Raw genomic sequence first — 21,705 nt, forward strand, 5'->3', positions numbered from 1 at the left:
GTCTCAGGCCCCGGCACCTGCATCTATCCCTCGCCGGCATCCGCCTCTCTAGTACAGTGGATGCCGGGTCTGTAGTCTGGATTGGCGGCGCCTTCTCCCCCGGGGCCGGTCCCCACCGGCCCCATACCTGTGAAGTTGTAGGCCGGCTCCTGCGCAGCGATATCGCAGGAGCCGACCTGTTCGGGTGAGAGCCGGGAGCCTAATGAGGCTCCCAGGCCTGTCACTGCTGTATTAGTATTGCTGCTGAGTCTATGACCAGCCGTAATACTAATATACAGAATGTCCCATAGACGGCAATACAGTTGTATTGCCGTCTATGGGACTTGCAATCAAGTGACCGCAGGTTCAAGCCCCCGGGGCGGAATAAAATAGTAAAAAAAAAAAAAAAAAAAAAAAAAAAAGAAAAGAAAAGCTTTAAAAATATATAATAATAATAGGAAAAAAGTTCTAAATCACTCCTTTCCCTAGAATATACAGTATATAACAGTAGAAAATCATATATCATAAACCGCCGGGGTTTTTTTCAATACAAGGTGATCTAAGCAATAGATATTCCCCAAAATGGTAAACTAAAAAGTACATCTGGCCCCGCAAAAAAAAAAAAACACTCTATGCGTCCCCGTACAGCTGCAGGGTCACCTGTCAATGTGGCCTTGCAGCTGCTGCAAAACTACAACTCCCATATATTAAATATTTTACCATTTTTTGCTTCAAAATTTTTTTTCCCTATTTTCCTCCTCTAAAACCGAGGTGCGTCTTATAGTCCGAAAAATACGGTACCACATATGACATTACATACGTTATCCTGGGTACACCAGTGTCATACATGTGCCCTGATATCAGTATATACCACATATGACATTACGTACGTTATCCTGGGTACACCAATGTCAAACATGTGCCCTAATATCAGTATATACCACATATGACATTACGTACGTTATCCTGGGTACACCAGTGTCATACATGTGCCCTAATATCAGTATATACCCACATATGACATTACGTATGTTATCCTGGGTTCACCAGTGTCATACATGTGCCCTAATATCAGTATATACCACATATGACATTACATACATTATCCGGGGTACACCAGGATCAGACATGTGTCCTAATATCAGTATATACCAAATATGACATTACGTCCGTTATCCGGGGTACACCAGTGTCATACATGTGCCCTAATATCAGTATATACCACATATGACATTACGTACGTTATCCTGGGTACACCAGTATCAGACATGTGTCCTAATATCAGTATATACCACATATGACATTACGTACGTTATCCCGCGTACACCAGTGTCATACATGTGCAATAATATCAGTATATACCACATATGACATTATGTACATTATCCCGTGTACACCACTGTCATACATGTGCAATAATATCAGTATATACCACATATGACATTACGTACGTTATCCCGGGTACACCAGTGTCATACATGTGCCCTAATATCAGTATATACCACATATGATATTATGTACTTTATCCCAGGTACACCAGTGTCATACATGTGTCCTAATATCAGTATATACCACATATGGCATTACATACGTTATCCGGGGTACACCAGTGTCATACATGTGCCCTAATATCAGTTTATACCACATATGACATTACGTACGTTATCCTGGGTACAGCAGTGTCATACATGTGCCCTAATATCAGTATATACCACATATGAAATTACGTACGTTATCCTGGGTACACCAGTGTCATACATGTGCCCTAATATCAGTATATACCACATATGACATTACGTACGTTATCCTGCGTACACCAGTATCAGACATGTGTCCTAATATCAGTATATATCACATATGACATTACATCCGTTATACGGGGTACACCAGTGTCATACATGTGCCCTAATATCAGCATAAAGCACATATGACATTACGTACGTTATCCTGGGTACACCAGTATCAGACATGTGTCCTAATATCAGTATATACCACATACGACATTACGTACGTTATCCCGGGTACACCACTGTCATACATGTGCAATAATATCAGTATATACCACATATGACATTACGTCCGTTATCCTGGGTACACCAGTGTCATACATGTGCCCTAATATCAGTATATACCACATATGACATTACGTCCGTTATCCTGGGTACACCAGTGTCATACATGTGCGCTAATGTCAGTATATACCACATATGACATTACGTACGTTATCCCGGGTACACCAGTGTCATACATGTGCCCTAATATCAGTATATACCACATATGACATTACGTACGATATCCTGGGTACACCAGTGTCATACATGTGCCCTAATATCAGTATATACCCACATATGACATTACGTACGTTATCCTGGGTACACCAGTGTCATATATGTGCCCTAATATCAGTATATACCACATATGACATTACGTCCGTTATCCGGGGTACACCAGTGTCATACATGTGCCCTAATATCAGTATATACCACATATGACATTACGTACGTTATCCTGGGTACACCAGTGTCATAAATGTGCCCTAATATCAGTATATACCACATATGACATTACATACATTATCCCGGGTACACCAGTGTCATACATGTGCAATAATATCAGTATATACCACATATGACATTATGTACATTATCCCGGGTACACCACTGTCATACATGTGCAATAATATCAGTATATACCACATATGACATTACGTCCGTTATCCTGGGTACACCAGTGACATACATGTGCCCTAATATCAGTATATACCACATATGACATTACGTCCGTTATCCGGGGTACACCAGTGTCATACATGTGCCCTAATATCAGTATATACCACATATGACATTACATACATTATCCCGGGTACACCAGTGTCATACATGTGCAATTATTATTATTATTATTATTATTGTTTATTTATATAGCACCATTAATTCCATGGTGCTTTACATTTGGGGGTTACATACAATACACAAAATATACAGGTACATATAATACTAACAGTGATCGGCTGGCACAGTGGGGTAGAGGGCCCTGCCCACGAGGGCTTACAATCTATGAGAGAAGGGGGTAGAGACAGAAGGAGAGAGGGAGACTGTACAGATGGTGGTGCGGTGATAGTGTTATTGGAGGTTGTAGGCCTTCCTGAATAGGTGAGTCTTAAGGGCCTTTTTGAAGCCTGTGATTGTGGGGGTCAGTCTTATGTGTCGTGGTAAGGAGTTCCAGAGTATGGGGGATGCACGGGAGAAATCTTGGAAGCGGTTGTGTGAGGAGCGGATGAGGGCAGAGCGGAGTAGGAGGTCATTGGAGGATCTGAGGTTACGTGTGGGCAGGTAGCGGCAGTATATACCACATATGACATTATGTACATTATCCCGGGTACACCACTGTCGTACATGTGCCCTAATATCAGAATATACCACATATGACATTACGTCCGTTATCTGGAGTACACCAGTGTCATACATGTGTCCTAATATCAGTATATACCACATATGACATTACGTACGTTATCCTGGGTACACCAGTGTCATACATGTGCCCTAATATCAGTATATACCACATATGACATTACATACGTTATCCTGGGTACACCAGTGTCATACATGTGCCCTAATATCAGTATATACCACATATGACATTACGTACATTATCCCGGGTACTCCAGTGTCATACATGTGCCCTAATATCAGTATATACCACATATGACAATACGTACGTTATCCCGGGTACACCAGTGTCATACATGTGCCCTAATATCAGTATATACCACATATGGACATTACGTCCGTTATCCTGGGTACACCAGTGTCATACATGTGCCCTAATATCAGTATATACCACATATGACATTACGTACGTTATCCTGGGTACACCAGTGTTATACATGTGCCCTAATATCAGTATATATCACATATGACATTACGTACATTATCCCGGGTACACCAGTGTCATACATGTGCCCTAATATCAGTATATACCACATATGACATTACAAACGTTATCCTGGGTACACCAGTGTCATACATGTGCCGTAATATCAGTATATACCACATATGGACATTACATCCGTTATCCTGGGTACACCAGTGTTATACATGTGCCCTAATATCAGTATATACCACATATGACATTATGTACATTATCCTGGGTACACCAGTGTCATACATGTGCCCTAATATCAGTACATACCACATATGACATTACGTACATTATCCCGGGTACTCCAGTGTCATACATGTGCCCTAATATCAGTATATACCACATATGACAATACGTACGTTATCCCGGGTACACTAGTGTCATACATGTGCCCTAATATCAGTATATACCACATATGACATTACGTACGTTATCCTGGATACACCAGTGTTATACATGTGCCCTAATATCAGTATATACCACATATGACATTACGTACGTTATCCTGGGTACACCAGTGTTATACATGTGCCCTAATATCAGTATATACCACATATGACATTACGTACGTTATCCTGGATACACCAGTGTCATACATGTGCCCTAATATCAGTATATACCACATATGACATTACGTACATTATCCCAGGTACACCAGTGTCATACATGTGCCCTAATATCAGTATATACCACATATGACATTACAAACGTTATCCTGGGTACACCAGTGTCATACATGTGCCCTAATATCAGTATATACCACATATGACGTTACGTACGTTATCCGGGGTACACCAGTGTCATACATGTGCCCTAATATCAGTATATACCACATATGACATTACGTACATTATCCCAGGTACACCAGTGTCATACATGTGCCCTAATATCAGTATATACCACATATGACATTACATACTTTATCCTGGGTACACCAGTGTTATACATGTGCCCTAATATCAGTATATACCACATATGACATTACGTACGTTATCCTGGATACACCAGTGTCATACATGTGCCCTAATATCAGTATATACCACATATGACATTACATATGTTATCCTGGGTACACCAGTGTCATACATGTGCTCTAATATCAGTATATAGCACATATGACATTACGTACGTTATCCTGGATACACCAGCGTCATACATGTGCCCTAATATCAGTATATACTACATATGACATTACGTACGTTATCCTGGATACACCAGTGTTATACATGTGACCTAATATCAGTATATACCACATATGACATTACGTCCGTTATCCTGGGTACACCAGTGTCATACATGTGCCCTAATATCAGTATATACCACATATGACATTACATACGTTATCCTGGGTACACCAGTGTCATACATGTGCCCTAATATCAGTATATACCACATAAGACATTACATACGTTATCCTGGGTACACCAGTGTCATACATGTGCCCTAATATCAGTATATACCACATATGACATTACATACGTTATCTTGGGTACACCAGTGTCATACATGTGCCCTAATATCAGTATATACCACATATGACATTACGTACGTTATCCTGGGTACACCACTGTCATACATGTGCCCTAATATCAGTATATACCACATATGACATTACGTACGTTATCTGGAGTACACCAGTGTCATACAAGTGCCCTAATATCAATATATACCACATATGACATTACATACGTTATCCTGGGTACACCAGTGTCATACATGTGCGCTAATGTCAGTATATACCACATATGACATTACATACGTTATCCTGGGTACACCAGTGTCATACATGTGCGCTAATGTCAGTATATACCACATATGACATTACGTCCGTTATCCTGGGCACACCAGTGTCATACATGTGCCCTAATATCAGTATATACCACATATGACATTACATACGTTATCCTGGGTACACCAGTGTCATACATGTGCCCTAATATCAGTATATACCACATATGACATTACATACGTTATCTTGGGTACACCAGTGTCATACATGTGCCCTAATATCAGTATATACCACATATGACATTACATACGTTATCCTGAATACACCAGTGTCATACATGTGCGCTAATATCAGTATATACCCACATATGACATTACATACGTTATCCTGGGTACACCAGTGTCATACATGTGCCCTAATATCAGTATATACCCACATATGACATTACGTACGTTATCCTGGGTACACCAGTGTCATACATGTGCCCTAATATCAGTATATACCACATATGACATTACGTACGTTATCCCGGGTACACCAGTGTCATACAAGTGCCCTAATATCAATATATACCACATATGACATTACGTACGTTATCCCGGATACACCAGTGTCATACATTTTCCCTAATATCAGTATATACCACATATGACATTACGTACGTTATCTGGAGTACACCAGTGTCATACATGTGTCATACATGTGTCATACACTGCAGTTTGGGCACAGAAGAGAAGGAGCGCTATGTGGCTTCTGGTGTACAGATTTGGATGTTTGGTATCTGGACGTCATGTCATGTTTCAAAACTGCACCCCTCAAATAATTTCTCAGGGGGTGTAGTGAGTATTAGCATCCCAGACATGACTGCAAAGCGGATGGTGAAGAGGGAATATATACCGTATATACTCGAGTATAAGCCGAGGTTTTCAGCACAGTTTTTGTGCCGAAAAAGTCCCCTTCGGCTTATACTCGAGTCAAGCGCAGGGGGGATATTGTTATATACACTCCAGACACTGTATTGTTTGCACGGTGTAGGTTGCACTCACATTCTACTGCGGTTGTCCAGCCAGAAGGTCCACGGGGAGTACAGCGGGATGCCCTCACTGTCCGGCTCCTGCGGCAGCTCCAGGCTGGTGATGGTTCAGGTGCAGCTGCTCCTCGCTCTCTGCCTTCAGCTGCCGCGGGTCTACATCTATGCCATTTGCTTATATCCTGCAAACAGTATGGCCGGGAGTCCGTGGTTACATACAATATTTGCAGAGATATCATATGGCTGCCCAGGTGATATATCGTGTTATAATGATGTGATTATGATCCCATGTATGAGTGGATTCTGTTTCCCTAGAATACTAATACAGTTGGTATATGTAGATGTAATCTTAGTCCTTGCACTAGGTTGCTTACTGGTCACCCGGTATGATTATTTCCTTTTGGGTACGGGGGCTAGTTTCATGTATTGCAATTCACATTACGTGTTATACATTAATTATACAGTATTATGTGATATCAATTCAAGATTCATGTGTGTCTGTTATATTTCACAGTATGTTGTATGCTGTTTGTGGATTTTTTTATTTTAATTTGTGTGTGTCTCTTTAAATCCTGGTTCTGTGACGTATGTCTGTTGTTGGTGCCAGGTACAATAATCAGGTCTAATTAGGAGACGTCTAGAGTATATATAGCAGGTAAAGCACACTGGCAGATATCGCTATGAGTAAGGAGCTCAGGCTCTGAAACGCGTAAGCGGTTCAGTATGTCGCATCGTCATTGTTAGTCCGGTATGTCTACATGAATTTTTTTGAATAACGCTGAATTTGTTTTTTGTTCGATGTCTGTGTTGGTTTTTTTATGGGACCAAATGTTCCTATTCATTAAAAGCTAAGCTTTATCGGGATCTATCGTTGTGCTGGATATATCTTTTTTCTCATGCATTATGTCTTTTGCCTAAACCCAGTAGGCTATATCCGTGCATAACCAGTTTCACGTATATACATTTTTACTGGAGCATGGAGCCGTGAATCATTGTGACAGTACTGTTTCTGCCTTGATAAATATATGACCCAAAACCCAATAAAACAAGTTGCAGATCTCAAATATCCACTCACATAAATCTGATAGATCCGTAAAACCAAAGATCCCACCGAGCGTGCCAAATATAATGTGATGGAGCCGATCCCTATGTTGCCCTCAACAAACATGGCGCTCACATACTCACATTTAGGAAATGCTCATGTGTGAACCTCTAAATCTCACTCAATCCATAGGATGTATAGATGGATACTTGTAAGAGAAAACCTACGCATGCGCACTAGCTCCAACACTAAGAACTTGTTATCCTAGGCATCAAAGGAAGGACTCAGACATGCACACTAGCTTAACCACTGAAAACTACCCTTGTATAAAGGTAAGTAAAAATACATGTATATACAACTCCAGGATGCTCCTATTACGGAAATATTACCATATAATACCAATCAGACAAATACACATTTAGAAAACATTCCCTTGTTCTTATAAACTAGGATTATGATTATTGAGTACAGTACTAATTCTACCTTAACAAATATATGCAAGGTCATGCTAGTCGGTGGTCCAAATGGGACATCCCCAAGTATCGACAGACGGGTTTTACGCCACGCGCTCACTGTACAGCGCCACATTATCCCCTGGTGGGGGAGTTTTCGTATTAAATTTTTTTTCATGCCGTCCGTTTCCCCATGCCTTGATTAGCACACATATAAATTTTCACGCAATTCCGTCCATTGAGTCAGCCTGCACACGACTCCAAACGACATGCAGTATCTGTGTCCAGTTTAAAAAACAGTTTGCGGCGTAGAGCATAAAATGCTCACCGGCGCACACGGCCGGACCCGGTCTGACAACTTTCTGTCTTCTACATGCAGAAGACGGAAAGCTAAGAACGGACTCCGGGCGCTAGTGTGAACCCAGCGTAAAGCTGTGTGATCACGTGAGCTATGTATCTAATCCTATCCCGTGTGATACTGTATACTGAGCCGTGTATCTAATCCTATCCTGTGTGATACTGTATACTGAGCTGTGTATCTAATCCTATCCCGTGTGATACTGTATACTGAGCTGTGTATCTAATCCTATCCTGTGTGATCCTGTATACTGAGCTGTGTATCTAATCCTATTCTGTGTGATACTGTATACTAAACTGTGTATCTAATCCTATCCTGTGTGATACTGTATACTGAGCTGTGTATCTAATCCTATCCTGTGTGATACTGTATACTGAGCTGTGTATCTAATCCTATTCTGTGTGATACTGTATACTGAGCTGTGTATCTAATCCTATCCTGTGTGATACTGTATACTGAGCCGTGTATCTAATCCTATCCTGTGTGATACTGTATACTGAGCTGTGTATCTAATCCTATCCTGTGTGATACTGTATACTGAGCTGTGTATCTAATCCTATCCTGTGTGATACTGTATACTGAGCTGTGTATCTAATCCTATCCTGTGTGATACTGTATACTGAGCTGTGTATCTAATCCTATCCTGTGTGACACTGTATACTGAGCTGTGTATCTAATCATATCCTGTGTGATACTGTATACTGAGCTGTGTATCTAATCATATCCTGTGTGATACTGTATACTGAGCTGTGTATCTAATCCTATCCTGTGTGATCCTGTATACTGAGCCGTGTATCTAATCCAATCCTGTGTGATACTGTATACTGAGCCGTGCATCTAATCCTATCCTGTGTGATACTGTATACTGAGCCGTGTATCTAATCCTATCCTGTGTGATACTGTATACTGAGCTGTGTATCTAATCCTACCCTGTGTGATACTGTATACTGAGCTGTGTATCTAATCCTATCCTGTGTGATACTGTATACTGAGCTGTATCTAATCCTATCCTGTGTGATACTGTATACTGAGCTGTGTATCTAATCCTATCCTGTGTGATACTGTATACTGAGCTGTATCTAATCCTATCCTGTGTGATACTGTATACTGAGCTGTGTATCTAATCCTATCCTGTGTGATACTGTATACTGAGCTGTATCTAATCCTATCCTGTGTGATACTGTATACTGAGCTGTGTATCTAATCCTATCCTGTGTGATACTGTATACTGAGCTGTGTATCTAATCCTATCCTGTGTGATACTGTATACTGAGCTGTGTATCTAATCCTATCCTGTGTGATACTGTATACTGAGCCGCGTATCTAATCCTATCCTGTGTGATACTGTATACTGAGCTGTGTATCTAATCCTATCCTGTGTGATACTGTATACTGAGCTGTGTATCTAATCCTATCCTGTGTGATACTGTATACTGAGCTGTATCTAATCCTATCCTGTGTGATACTGTATACTGAGCTGTGTATCTAATCCTATCCTGTGTGATACTGTATACTGAGCTGTGTATCTAATCTTGTCCTGTGTGATACTGTATACTGAGCTGTGTATCTAATCCTATCCTGTGTGATACTGTATACTGAGCTGTGTATCTAATCCTGTCCTGTGTGATACTGTATACTGAGCTGTGTATCTAATCCTATCCTGTGTGATACTGTATACTGAGCTGTGTATCTAATCCTATCCTGTGTGATACTGTATACTGAGATGTGTATCTAATCCTATCCTGTGTGATACTGTATACTGAGCTGTATCTAATCCTATCCTGTGTGATACTGTATACTGAGCTGTGTATCTAATCCTATCCTGTGTGATACTGTATACTGAGCTGTGTATCTAATCCTATCCCGTGTGATACTGTATACTGACCTGTGTATCTAATCCTATCCCGTGTGATACTGTATACTGAGCTGTGTATCTAATCCTATCCCGTGTGATACTGTATACTGAGTTGTGTATCTAATCCTATCCTGTGTGATACTGTATACTGAGCTGTGTATCTAATCCTATCCTGTGTGATACTGTATACTGAACTGTGTATCTAATCCTATCCTGTGTGATACTGTATACTGAGCTGTGTATCTAATCCTATCCTGTGTGATACTGTATACTGAGCTGTGTATCTAATCCTATCCTGTGTGATACTGTATACTGAGCTGTGTATCTAATCCTATCCTGTGTGATACTGTATACTGAGCTGTGTATCTAATCCTATCCTGTGTGATACTGTATACTGAGCTGTGTATCTAATCCTATCCTGTGTGATACTGTATACTGAGCTGTGTATCTAATCCTATCCTGTGTGATACTGTATACTGAGCTGTGTATCTAATCCTATCCTGTGTGATACTGTATACTGAGCTTTGTATCTAATCCTATCCTGTGTGATACTGTATACTGAGCTTTGTATCTAATCCTATCCTGTGTGATACAGTACACTGAGCTGTGTATCTAATCCTATCCTGTGTGATACTGTATACTGAGCTTTGTATCTAATCCTATCCTGTGTGATACTGTATACTGAGCTGTGTATCTAATCTGATCCTGTGTGATACTGTATACTGAGCTGTATCTAATCCTATCCTGTGTGATACTGTATACTGAGCTGTGTATCTAATCCTATCCTGTGTGATACTGTATACTGAGCTGTGTATCTAATCCTATCCTGTGTGATACTGTATACTGAGCTGTGTATCTAATCCTATCCTGTGTGATACTGTATACTGAGCTTTGTATCTAATCCTATCCTGTGTGATACTGTATACTGAGCTGTGTATCTAATCCTATCCTGTGTGATACTGTATACTGAGCTGTGTATCTAATCCTATCCTGTGTGATACTGTATACTGAGTTGTGTATCTAATCCTATCTTGTGTGATACTGTATACTGAGCTGTGTATCTAATCCTATCCTGTGTGATACTGTATACTGAGCTGTGTATCTAATCCTATCCTGTGTGATACTGTATACTGAGCTGTGTATCTAATCCTATCCTGTGTGATACTGTATACTGAGCTGTGTATCTAATCCTATCCTGTGTGATACAGCTGCTGATACATCTCATCTTCTTATTCTTACAGTTTGGGTAATAATGATCTCCCAGACACTTCCTGCACCCAGTTGGCCTCTGTAATAAGGAATAACCAGTCCCTGAAGAGACTTGTCCTGTCCTATAATCGTCTGTCCGGTCCTCACTTCAGTGACTTGATGGCCGCTCTGTCCAGTCCAGCCTGCAGGATAGAGGATATAAAGTGAGTATAAGAGATGTGTACAGGAGGAGACATGTGGGGACAAGTTATACAGGGATGTTATCCTATTATATACTCTGCACCCTGTTATATATAGTCTCACACCACGTGACTGATGAGACTAGAGCTGCACTTCGGTGACACCAAGAAGCAGATGGAGTCCAATCCAACTCGTAGATGAAACAGAGTAAAAGGTGTAATTCATACAAATAGATCACAGGTTACAGTGTAAAAGGTAAAGAAGGTTAGAATAACACAGAATATACATGACAGATGTGACGTGTTAATCTGAAGGGAGTGAGAGCGGGTGTGAAGGTGGAGTTAGTGCTCTCCCCTCATGTTACCACAGCCTGCTTATATAGGCGGAGGACGCTTTACCCTCATCCAGGCTACTTCCCCATAAGGATAAGTGTAGGTACGACCCCTCCATGTTCTCCGGATCGTTCCTTGGTTGACCATGGCCCTAAGTTTGGCTACAATGATGTGCTGATAACGAGACTATTTATTACCTCCACCCAATATCCCAGCAGCCCCTCCATCTGTCATGGATGACATGCTGCACACAAATGCTACTCCATCACCTCCTCCATTCATACACTCTTTAACCCCTTAGTGACCAGCCTGTTTTGGACCAAGCCACATTTTGGAAATTTGCCCTGTGTGACTTTATTAGTGAATAATTGTGTAACAGTATTAGGCATCCAAGCGATTCTGATATTGTTTTTTCGTGACATGTTGTACTTTACTGAGAAGGTAAAATTAGACTGATATAACTTGCGTAAATTTATTAAAAAACTCGCAAATGATGAAGATTTTGAAAATGTTTCAAGGTTTTCCATTTTCAGCTGCGATATCTCACATATACACAATAATACAGGGCAAAACAGTTAGTAGTTATAGACTTCCAAATGTTCCTTTTGTGTTTCAAGCATATTTGAAATAATTTTAGCATATTTGAGTAACAATTTACAAGTTTATCGAGTTTATAAGCAAATTTTGGAAATTTGGAGTTTGTGATTTTTTCCTGTACCAAGCGATGTTTGCAGACAGGAATAGGCGGCCTAATGACAGAAACTCCCATGAAATGACCCAATTTGTAAAACTCGCCCCCTTCAGGTATCTTTGAGGGGTACAGTGAGCATTTTGATCAAACAAATATTGTTTTACAAGAATTATTACAAATGATGAAAAAAATTAAATTTTCATTTTCTTCAAATATGTGTCATTTTAAAGCCAGTTTTTTTGCGCACAACGCATCAAAATGAAGAAACACACCCCAAAATATATCACCCCACTTCTCCCGTGTTAAAAAATGTACACTTTGTGTCCTTAGTCCTATGTACGCACATACAGGAGGGCCCAAGAGGTAGGGAGGGCCAAATGAATTGCAAAACACAAATTTTGCTTGCAGATATTTTAGGCCCATTGCACATTTGAATAAGATTTCAGTTACCAAAGCAATTGAAAACCCCCATAAATGACCCCATTTTATAAACTACAACCCTTAAGGTATTCATTGAGGGGTATAGTGAGTACTTTGACCCCATAAGATTTTATAAAATTTGCATCAAACAAAAAAATTCATTTTTTTTTACACAAAAGTGTCATTTTATAGGCAATTTTTTTGCACATAACACATGAAAATGAATAAAAACACCCTAAAATAGATGACCCCATTTCTCCTGTGTTCAAAAATGTACACTTTGTGGCCTTAATCCTACGTACGGACGCACGGTAGGGCCCAAAAAGATGGGAGCAACAAGTGGATTTCAAGACACAAATTGTGCTTGCAGATATTTCAGGCCCATTGCGCATTCAAAGAAGATTTGAGTTACCAAAACAATTGAAAACCCCAATAAATGACCCCATTTTATAAACATACCAATAACATACCATGTGAGGGAGGGTCCCCTCCAAACAAAAATAACCAAGATAATAGATTATTATACACCAATGGGCAACAAAAGAAAAATACAACACAATGTGACACAGAACACTATAACAAAGTCCTTAGAAAAAGAACTAGAGGCTGCAGAGAAGGAAGGAGAGGCAAAATAGATGAAGAAACACTGAGCCCCAGTCCCAAAAGGAACAGAGTTTAGGGACATGGATCTTCAATGTATCCAAGTATGAACTTTCATCAGCTGAAACCAGTCTCTTGTCTAGAGGACTATCCTTCTGCCCCACTCAAAAAGTGGATGATTTACAATGATACAATGATCTAAATAGATACATTAGGAAACTTACACTTAATAGACATTTCCATATAGTTCAGGATTCTCAACATCAAAAGATTGAAAGAATTGAGTCTGCTGAAACTTCAACAATGGGGGATATTATATATCCAAACGCCACTGAAATCAAACCACCATCCACCTTTTACCCGTTGCATCATAAGGGTCATAATATTGAGACGTTTTTTTCTCTAGTCTCAAATGATTTTAAAAAACTCACCAATCATAGTGAGGTTCCCTCAAACCTCACTCATGATGAAAAGAAAGCCTTAAAATCCCTTAAAAACAATTCAGATATAATAATAATCAGAAATGCAGATAAAGGGGGAGGAGTGGTTGTGCAAAATAAAAAATGTTCCATTCAAGAAGCTAATAGAATTTTAGCAGATACTAACTATTATATTAAATTGGATTCGGATCCCGCACAATCTCATTTATAAAAGTACCTACTACTTGTTAATAAAGCTCATGCAGAAGGCATTCTGTCTAAAAAAGAGGAGTATCTACATATCAAAAATCCAACAATAAGTTTATTCTATCACTTACCTAAAATACACAAAGACCCCCTCAATCCACCTGGTAGGAGAAAAATCCCCCCACAGTTTGTTACACAATTTCTCCTGAACACGGCAATACCCCATATGTGGCCATAATCTGCTGTATGGGGACATGGCGGGGCTCAGAATGGAGAGAGCACTATTTGGCTTTTGGAGGGAAGATGTTGCTGGAATAGTTTTCAGGTGCCATGTCACATCTGCTGAGCCCCTAAAGTACCAATACAATGGAAACCCCCTAAAAGTGACCCCATTTTAAAAACTACACCCATCAAAGAATGTATCAAGGGGTATTATCATTTTGAGGCTAAAAATGCTTCCCAAAAATTAATGTACAAAATGAAAATTTAAAATTTGAAAGAAATCTGCCATTTCGGTGCCCAATACGTTGCACCCACTTTGTGTTGTCAGAGACCTGCACTCCTAAAACTATTAAGGGGCCATCCCGAGGGGCAAAAAATGATATATGTGGGTATAAACTGCTGCTTGGGCACACAGCAGGGCTCAGAAGGGAAGGAGCACTGAACTTTTTAGCTTTTGGGGTACAGATTTAGAGGGACCCTCTGGGCGCCATGTTGTTTTGGCAGAGCCCTGGAGGTGCCAGTAAACTGGAATTCCCCAAGAAGTGACCTCATTTTGTAGGGGAAATTTTAGGGTCTCTCCAAATGTGACATGGTGTCCAAAAACCAACAATCCAAATCTGCACTCCAAAAGCACATATCGCTCCTTCACATCTGCGCCCTGCTGTGTACCCAAATGGTGGTGTATGCCGACATGTATGACACTGGTGTACCCCGGATAACGGACTTAATGTCATATGTGGCACAGAAGGGAAGGAGCGGTATTTTGGTTTTTGGAGCACAGTTTGGTTTTTGGACGTCACTTTTGCAAAGCCCCTGAATTGCCAATAAAGTGGAATCCGCAGACATGTCACCCCATTTTGGACAATACCCCACTGATGGGATTTATAAAGAGGCGTAGCGAGCGTTTTTAACCCTTGAGTGTTGCATTTATTTAGTTTCCAGAAATGAAATTGCAGCTGATAATGAGAAGTTAAAAATGAAATTTTTCCAGAGATTCGCCATTTCAGTGCCCAATATGTTGTGCCCGACTTATGTCAGCAGAGACAAACACTCCAAAAACTGGTAAGCGGGTATCCCGGGCACAACAGCTTTTAGAGCGTTCATCTCTGATACAAGGCGGGCACAACATATTACTCACTGAAATGACGGATTCCTGGAAAAATTGTCATTTTCACCTCTCACAATCATCTGCGTATTCATTTATGGATAATAAGTTATAGCAACACTTGGGGGTTAAAAATGCTCTCTGTACCCCTGGAGAAATCCTTCAGGGGTGTAGTTTCCAAAATAAGGTCACATATCGGAATTCCACTTTACTGGCGTTTCAGCTCTGCAAAAGTGTCATGGCATCCAAAAACCCAATAACCCTTCTTCCTTTCTGTGTCCGGCTGTGCCCTAATATCAGTATATACCACATATGACATTACATACGTTATCCTGGGTACACCAGTGTCATACATGTGCCCTAATATCAGTATATACCACATATGACATTACATACGTTATCCTGGGTACACCAGTGTCATACATGTGCCCTAATATCAGTATATACCACATATGACATTACGTCCGTTATCCTGGGTACACCAGTGTCATACATGTGCCCTAATATCAGTATATACCACATATGACATTACGTACGTTATCCTGGGTACACCAGTGTCATACATGTGCCCTAATATCAGTATATACCACATATGACATTACGTACGTTATCCCGGTTACACCAGTGTCATACATGTGCCCTAATATCAGTTTATACCACATATGAAATTACTTACGTTGGGGCCACACGGTGGCTCAGTGGTTAGCACTGCAGCCCTCCTGGTGTTCAAATCCCGCCAAGGGCATAAAACCATCTGCAAGGAGTTTGTATGTTCTCCCCGTGTTTGCATGGATTTCCATCCCATATTTCAAAAGACATACTGATAGGGAAAAAAAATGTACATTGTGAGCTCTACACTCACCGGCCACTTTATTAGGTACACCTGTCCAACTGCTCGTTAACACTTAATTTCTAATCAGCCAATCACATGGCGGCAACTCAGTGCATTTAGGCATGTAGACATGGTCAAGACAATGTCCTGCAGTTCAAACCGAGCATCAGTATGGGGAAGAAAGGTGATTTGAGTGCCTTTGAACGTGGCATGGTTGTTGGTGCCAGAAGGGCTGGTCTGAGTATTTCAGAAACTGCTGATCTACTGGGATTTTCACGCACAACCATCTCTAGGGTTTACATTGAATGGTCCGAAAAAGAAAAAACATCCAGTGAGCGGCAGTTCTGTGGGCGGAAATGCGTTGTTGATGCCAGAGGTCAGAGGAGAATGGCCAGACTGGTTCGAGCTGATAGAAAGGCAACAGTGACTCAAATAGCCACCCGTTACAACCAAGGTAGCCAGAAGAGCATCTCTGAACGCCGCACAGTACGTCGAACTTTGAGGCAGATGGGCTACAGCAGCAGAAGACCACACCGGGTGCCACTCCTTTCAGCTAAGAACAGGAAACTGAGGCTACAATTTGCACAAGCTCATCGAAATTGGACAATTGAAGATTGGAAAAACGTTGCCTGGTCTGATGAGTCTCGATTTCTGCTGCGACATTCGGATGGTAGGATCAGAATTTGGCGTCAACAACATGAAAGCATGGATCCATCCTGCCTTGTATCAACGGTTCAGGCTGGTGGTGGTGGTGTCATGGTGGGGGGAATATTTTCTTGGCACTCTTTGGGCCCCTTGGTACCAATTGAGCATCGTTGCAACGCCAAAGCCTACCTGAGTATTGTTGCTGACCATGTCCATCCCTTTATGACCACAATGTACCCAACATCTGATGGCTACTTTCAGCAGGATAATGCAATGCCATGTCATAAAGCTGGAATCATCTCAGACTGGTTTCTGGAACATGACAATGAGTTCACTGTACTCCAATGGCCTCCACAGTCACCAGATCTCAATCCAATAGAGCATCTTTGGGATGTGGTGGAACGGGAGATTCGCATCATGGATGTGCAGCCGACAAATCTGCGGCAACTGTGTGATGCCATCATGTCAATATGGACCAAAATCTCTGAGGAATGCTTCCAGCACCTTGTTGAATCTATGCCACGAAGAATTGAGGCAGTTCTGAAGGCAAAAGGGGGTCCAACCCGTTACTAGCATGGTGTACCTAATAAAGTGGCCGGTGAGTGTATGTGGGGCTAACAAACTACATAAAAAAAAAAAAAAAATTACATACGTTATCCTGGGTACACCAGTGTTATACATGTGCCCTAATATCAGTATATACCACATATGACATTACGTACGTTATCCGGGGTACACCAGTGTCATAAATGTGCCCTAATATCAGTATATACCACATATGACATTACGTCCGTTATCCGGGGTACACCAGTGTCATACGTGTGCCCTAATATCAGTATATACCACATATGACATTACGTCCGTTATCCGGGGTACACCAGTGTCATACATGTGCCCTAATATCAGTATATACCACATATGACATTACGTACGTTATCCTGGGTACACCAGTGTCATACATGTGCGCTAATATCAGTATACACCACATATGACATTACATACGTTATCCTGGGTACACCAGTGTCATACATGTGCCCTAATATCAGTATATACCACATATGACATTACATACGTTATCTTGGGTACACCAGTGTCATACATGTGCCCTAATATCAGTATATACCACATATGACATTACGTCCGTTATCCCGGGTACACCAGTGTCATACATGTGCCCTAATATCAGTATATACCACATATGACATTACGTCCGTTATCCGGGGTACACCAGTGTCATACATGTGCCCTAATATCAGTATATACCACATATGACATTACATACGTTATCCGGGGTACACCAGTGTCATACATGTGCGCTAATATCAGTATATACCACATATGACATTACATACGTTATCCGGGGTACACCAGTGTCATACATGTGCCCTAATATCAGTATATACCACATATGACATTACGTACGTTATCCGGGGTACATCAGTGTCATACATGTGCCCTAATATCAGTATATACCACATATGACATTATATACGTTATACCGGGTACACCAGTGTCATACATGTGCCCTAATATCAGTATATACCACATATGACATTACATACGTTATCCTGGGTACACCAGTGTCATACATGTGCCCTAATATCAGTATATACCACATATGACATTACATACGTTATCCCGGGTACACCAGTGTCATACATGTGCGCTAATGTCAGTATATACCACATATGACATTACATACGTTATCCTGGGTACACCAGTGTCATACATGTGCCCTAATATCAGTATATACCCACATATGACATTACATACCTTATCCGGGGTACACCAGTGTCATACATGTGTCCTAATATCAGTATATACCCACATATGACATTACATACGTTATCCTGGGTACACCAGTGTCATACATGTGTCCTAATATCAGTATATACCACATATGACATTACGTACGTTATCCTGGGTACACCAGTGTCATACATGTGCCCTAATATCAGTATATACCCACATATGACATTACATATGTTATCCTGGGTACACCAGTGTCATACATGTGCCCTAATATCAGTATATACCACATATGACATTACGTACGTTATCCTGGGTACACCAGTGTTATACATGTGCCCTAATATCAGTATATACCACATATGACATTACGTCCATTATCCTGGGTACACCAGTGTCATACATGTGCCCTAATATCAGTATATACCACATATGACATTACGTCCATTATCCGGGGTACACCAGTGTCATACATGTGCCCTAATATCAGTATATACCACATATGACATTACGTACATTATCCCGGGTACACCAGTGTCATACATGTGCCCTAATATCAGTATATACCACATATGACATTACGTACGTTATCCGGGGTACACCAGTGTCATACATGTGCCCTAATATCAGTATATACCACATATGACATTACGTACGTTATCCCGGTTACACCAGTGTCATACATGTGCCCTAATATCAGTATATACCACATATGACATTACGTACGTTATCCGGGGTACACCAGTGTCATACATGTGCCCTAATATCAGTATATACCACATATGACATTACGTACATTATCCCGGGTACACCAGTGTCATACATGTGCCCTAATATCAGTATATACCACATATGACATTACGTACATTATCCCGGGTACACCAGTGTCATACATGTGCCCTAATATCAGTATATACCACATATGACATTATGTACATTATCCGGGGTACACCAGTGTCATACATGTGCCCTAATATCAGTATATACCACATATGACATTATATACGTTATCCCGGTTACACCAGTGTCATACATGTGCCCTAATATCAGTATATACCACATATGACATTACGTACGTTATCCTGGGTACACCACTGTCATACATGTGCCCTAATATCAGTATATACCACATATGACATTACGTACGTTATCCGGGGTACACCAGTGTCATACATGTGCCCTAATATCAGTATATACCACATATGACATTACGTACGTTATCCGGGGTACACCAGTGTCACGGTGGTCTCAATGGGACCATTTAAGTATATTGGATGGATTCCAAATTACGTCACACTCCGGAGCGTCAGTGATGCAATGACACAGAAACAAGATGAATCTGAGCTAAATCATAAAGTTTATTGAACAAATCATCTCTTCTTATACCCAAAGAAGTGGGCGTACATACAGGGTGAATTATAGAGTAATCATGAATTCGGTAGGCGTATATGGGTGTGTCATTGAGTAATCATTTACCGTTAGGATTCAGCAATTTCTATACATGAGTATTACAAGAATATCCCACCCCTAATCATGAATATTCTAACTGTTCTGACATCTGATGACGAGGTTAACTCAGTGCATATTACGTAGTGTATGTTTTAGTCACCTTACTGCGTGGCATAACAAAGTCTATTCTGACATTGGTTTTTCCATTAGTCTCATCTTAAACTATTTTAATAACCATCTTATCACTTTATTCCAGCCACTTTATTACTCTGTTTATTATGGGGTGCGGCATTATGTCTGCAAATATTCTGATTAATATGAAATACGGGTCAAGCTGACCTGGAGATGCATGTTACAAGCTTAAGTTATTGACAGAATGTATACACATATAGGGAATATATATGAACGTATTGATTTCCCTATCAATCCCTCCTTTTGAGAACAGATATGAGACCTCCCTCATCCACAAGTACTTCAATAGCAAGAAGCTATTGTCGGGCCTTCCCGAATTCCCTGAAGGTATGGGAAGGATCATATCTTATTCTCACTTATAGCATTTCACATTTAATCATCATTGCAGGGCTTTGATTCCAAACACATAGTTGTATCAGTCAATCTATGACAAAGTCCTTGATTGCAGGAAATTCAGCAGTATCCACAGGTAACAAGTATTGCCGCTACGACTGCCACCGAGACGAAAAGGCTTGACATTAGGCCACTCCATTTTCCAAACCAGGTTTGCAGCCAATCAGTGAAGGGGTTGTCAATGCCTGAGTTTTCAGCCACCTCTTCAGACAGGGATGTAAGACCCTCTAGCGCTCTAGTGACACTTCCATCAGGGGCTGTATTATTCGGGATAAAAGTACAACCATTAATGTCAATAATTTTGCAAACCCCTCCTTTTTCTACTAATAACTTCTCTAAAACTACTCTATTCCTCCCTGTTATCAAAGAAATTAGATCAAATTGTTCAGCTATTTCCTCTATGAATCTAAGCTGATTGGAGAAAATATCATTTATAAGCCGTATGGTCATCACAGTGTCATTTTGGGTTATCAGCCCGTCGGTCGTCTCCCCTTTTTGGAGCGAGGTTACTAGAATCATCAGAAACAGGATCATTCTTTTGCTACAGGGCTTATAGTGGCTTGCATGAATCCAAGTGGCCTTCCCCTCAAGTGGCGGTAGTAAGGAGGACTTGGAAAGGACCAACAAACCTGGAATAGAATCATAAGCTTGTTTATGCACAAGGGAGAGTCTCTTCTGGAGGCTCCGGACATAA

At 40.7% G+C, this 21,705-nt stretch overlaps 1 protein-coding gene across 1 annotated transcript in view; it reads left to right on the forward strand.

Annotated features, from left to right (window-relative positions):
* LOC142214651 (NACHT, LRR and PYD domains-containing protein 3-like) overlaps positions 1-21,705 on the forward strand; it is a 260,153-nt gene that overhangs the window by 96,399 nt on the left and 142,049 nt on the right. Inside the window, exon 9 of the mRNA XM_075283591.1 lies at positions 11,608-11,778. Coding sequence (XP_075139692.1) covers positions 11,608-11,778 — 171 coding nt within the window. The remainder of the gene's footprint in view (positions 1-11,607; positions 11,779-21,705) is intronic.

This window comes from Leptodactylus fuscus, chromosome 7 (genome assembly GCF_031893055.1).
Source record: "Leptodactylus fuscus isolate aLepFus1 chromosome 7, aLepFus1.hap2, whole genome shotgun sequence".
Taxonomy (NCBI): domain Eukaryota; kingdom Metazoa; phylum Chordata; class Amphibia; order Anura; family Leptodactylidae; genus Leptodactylus; species Leptodactylus fuscus.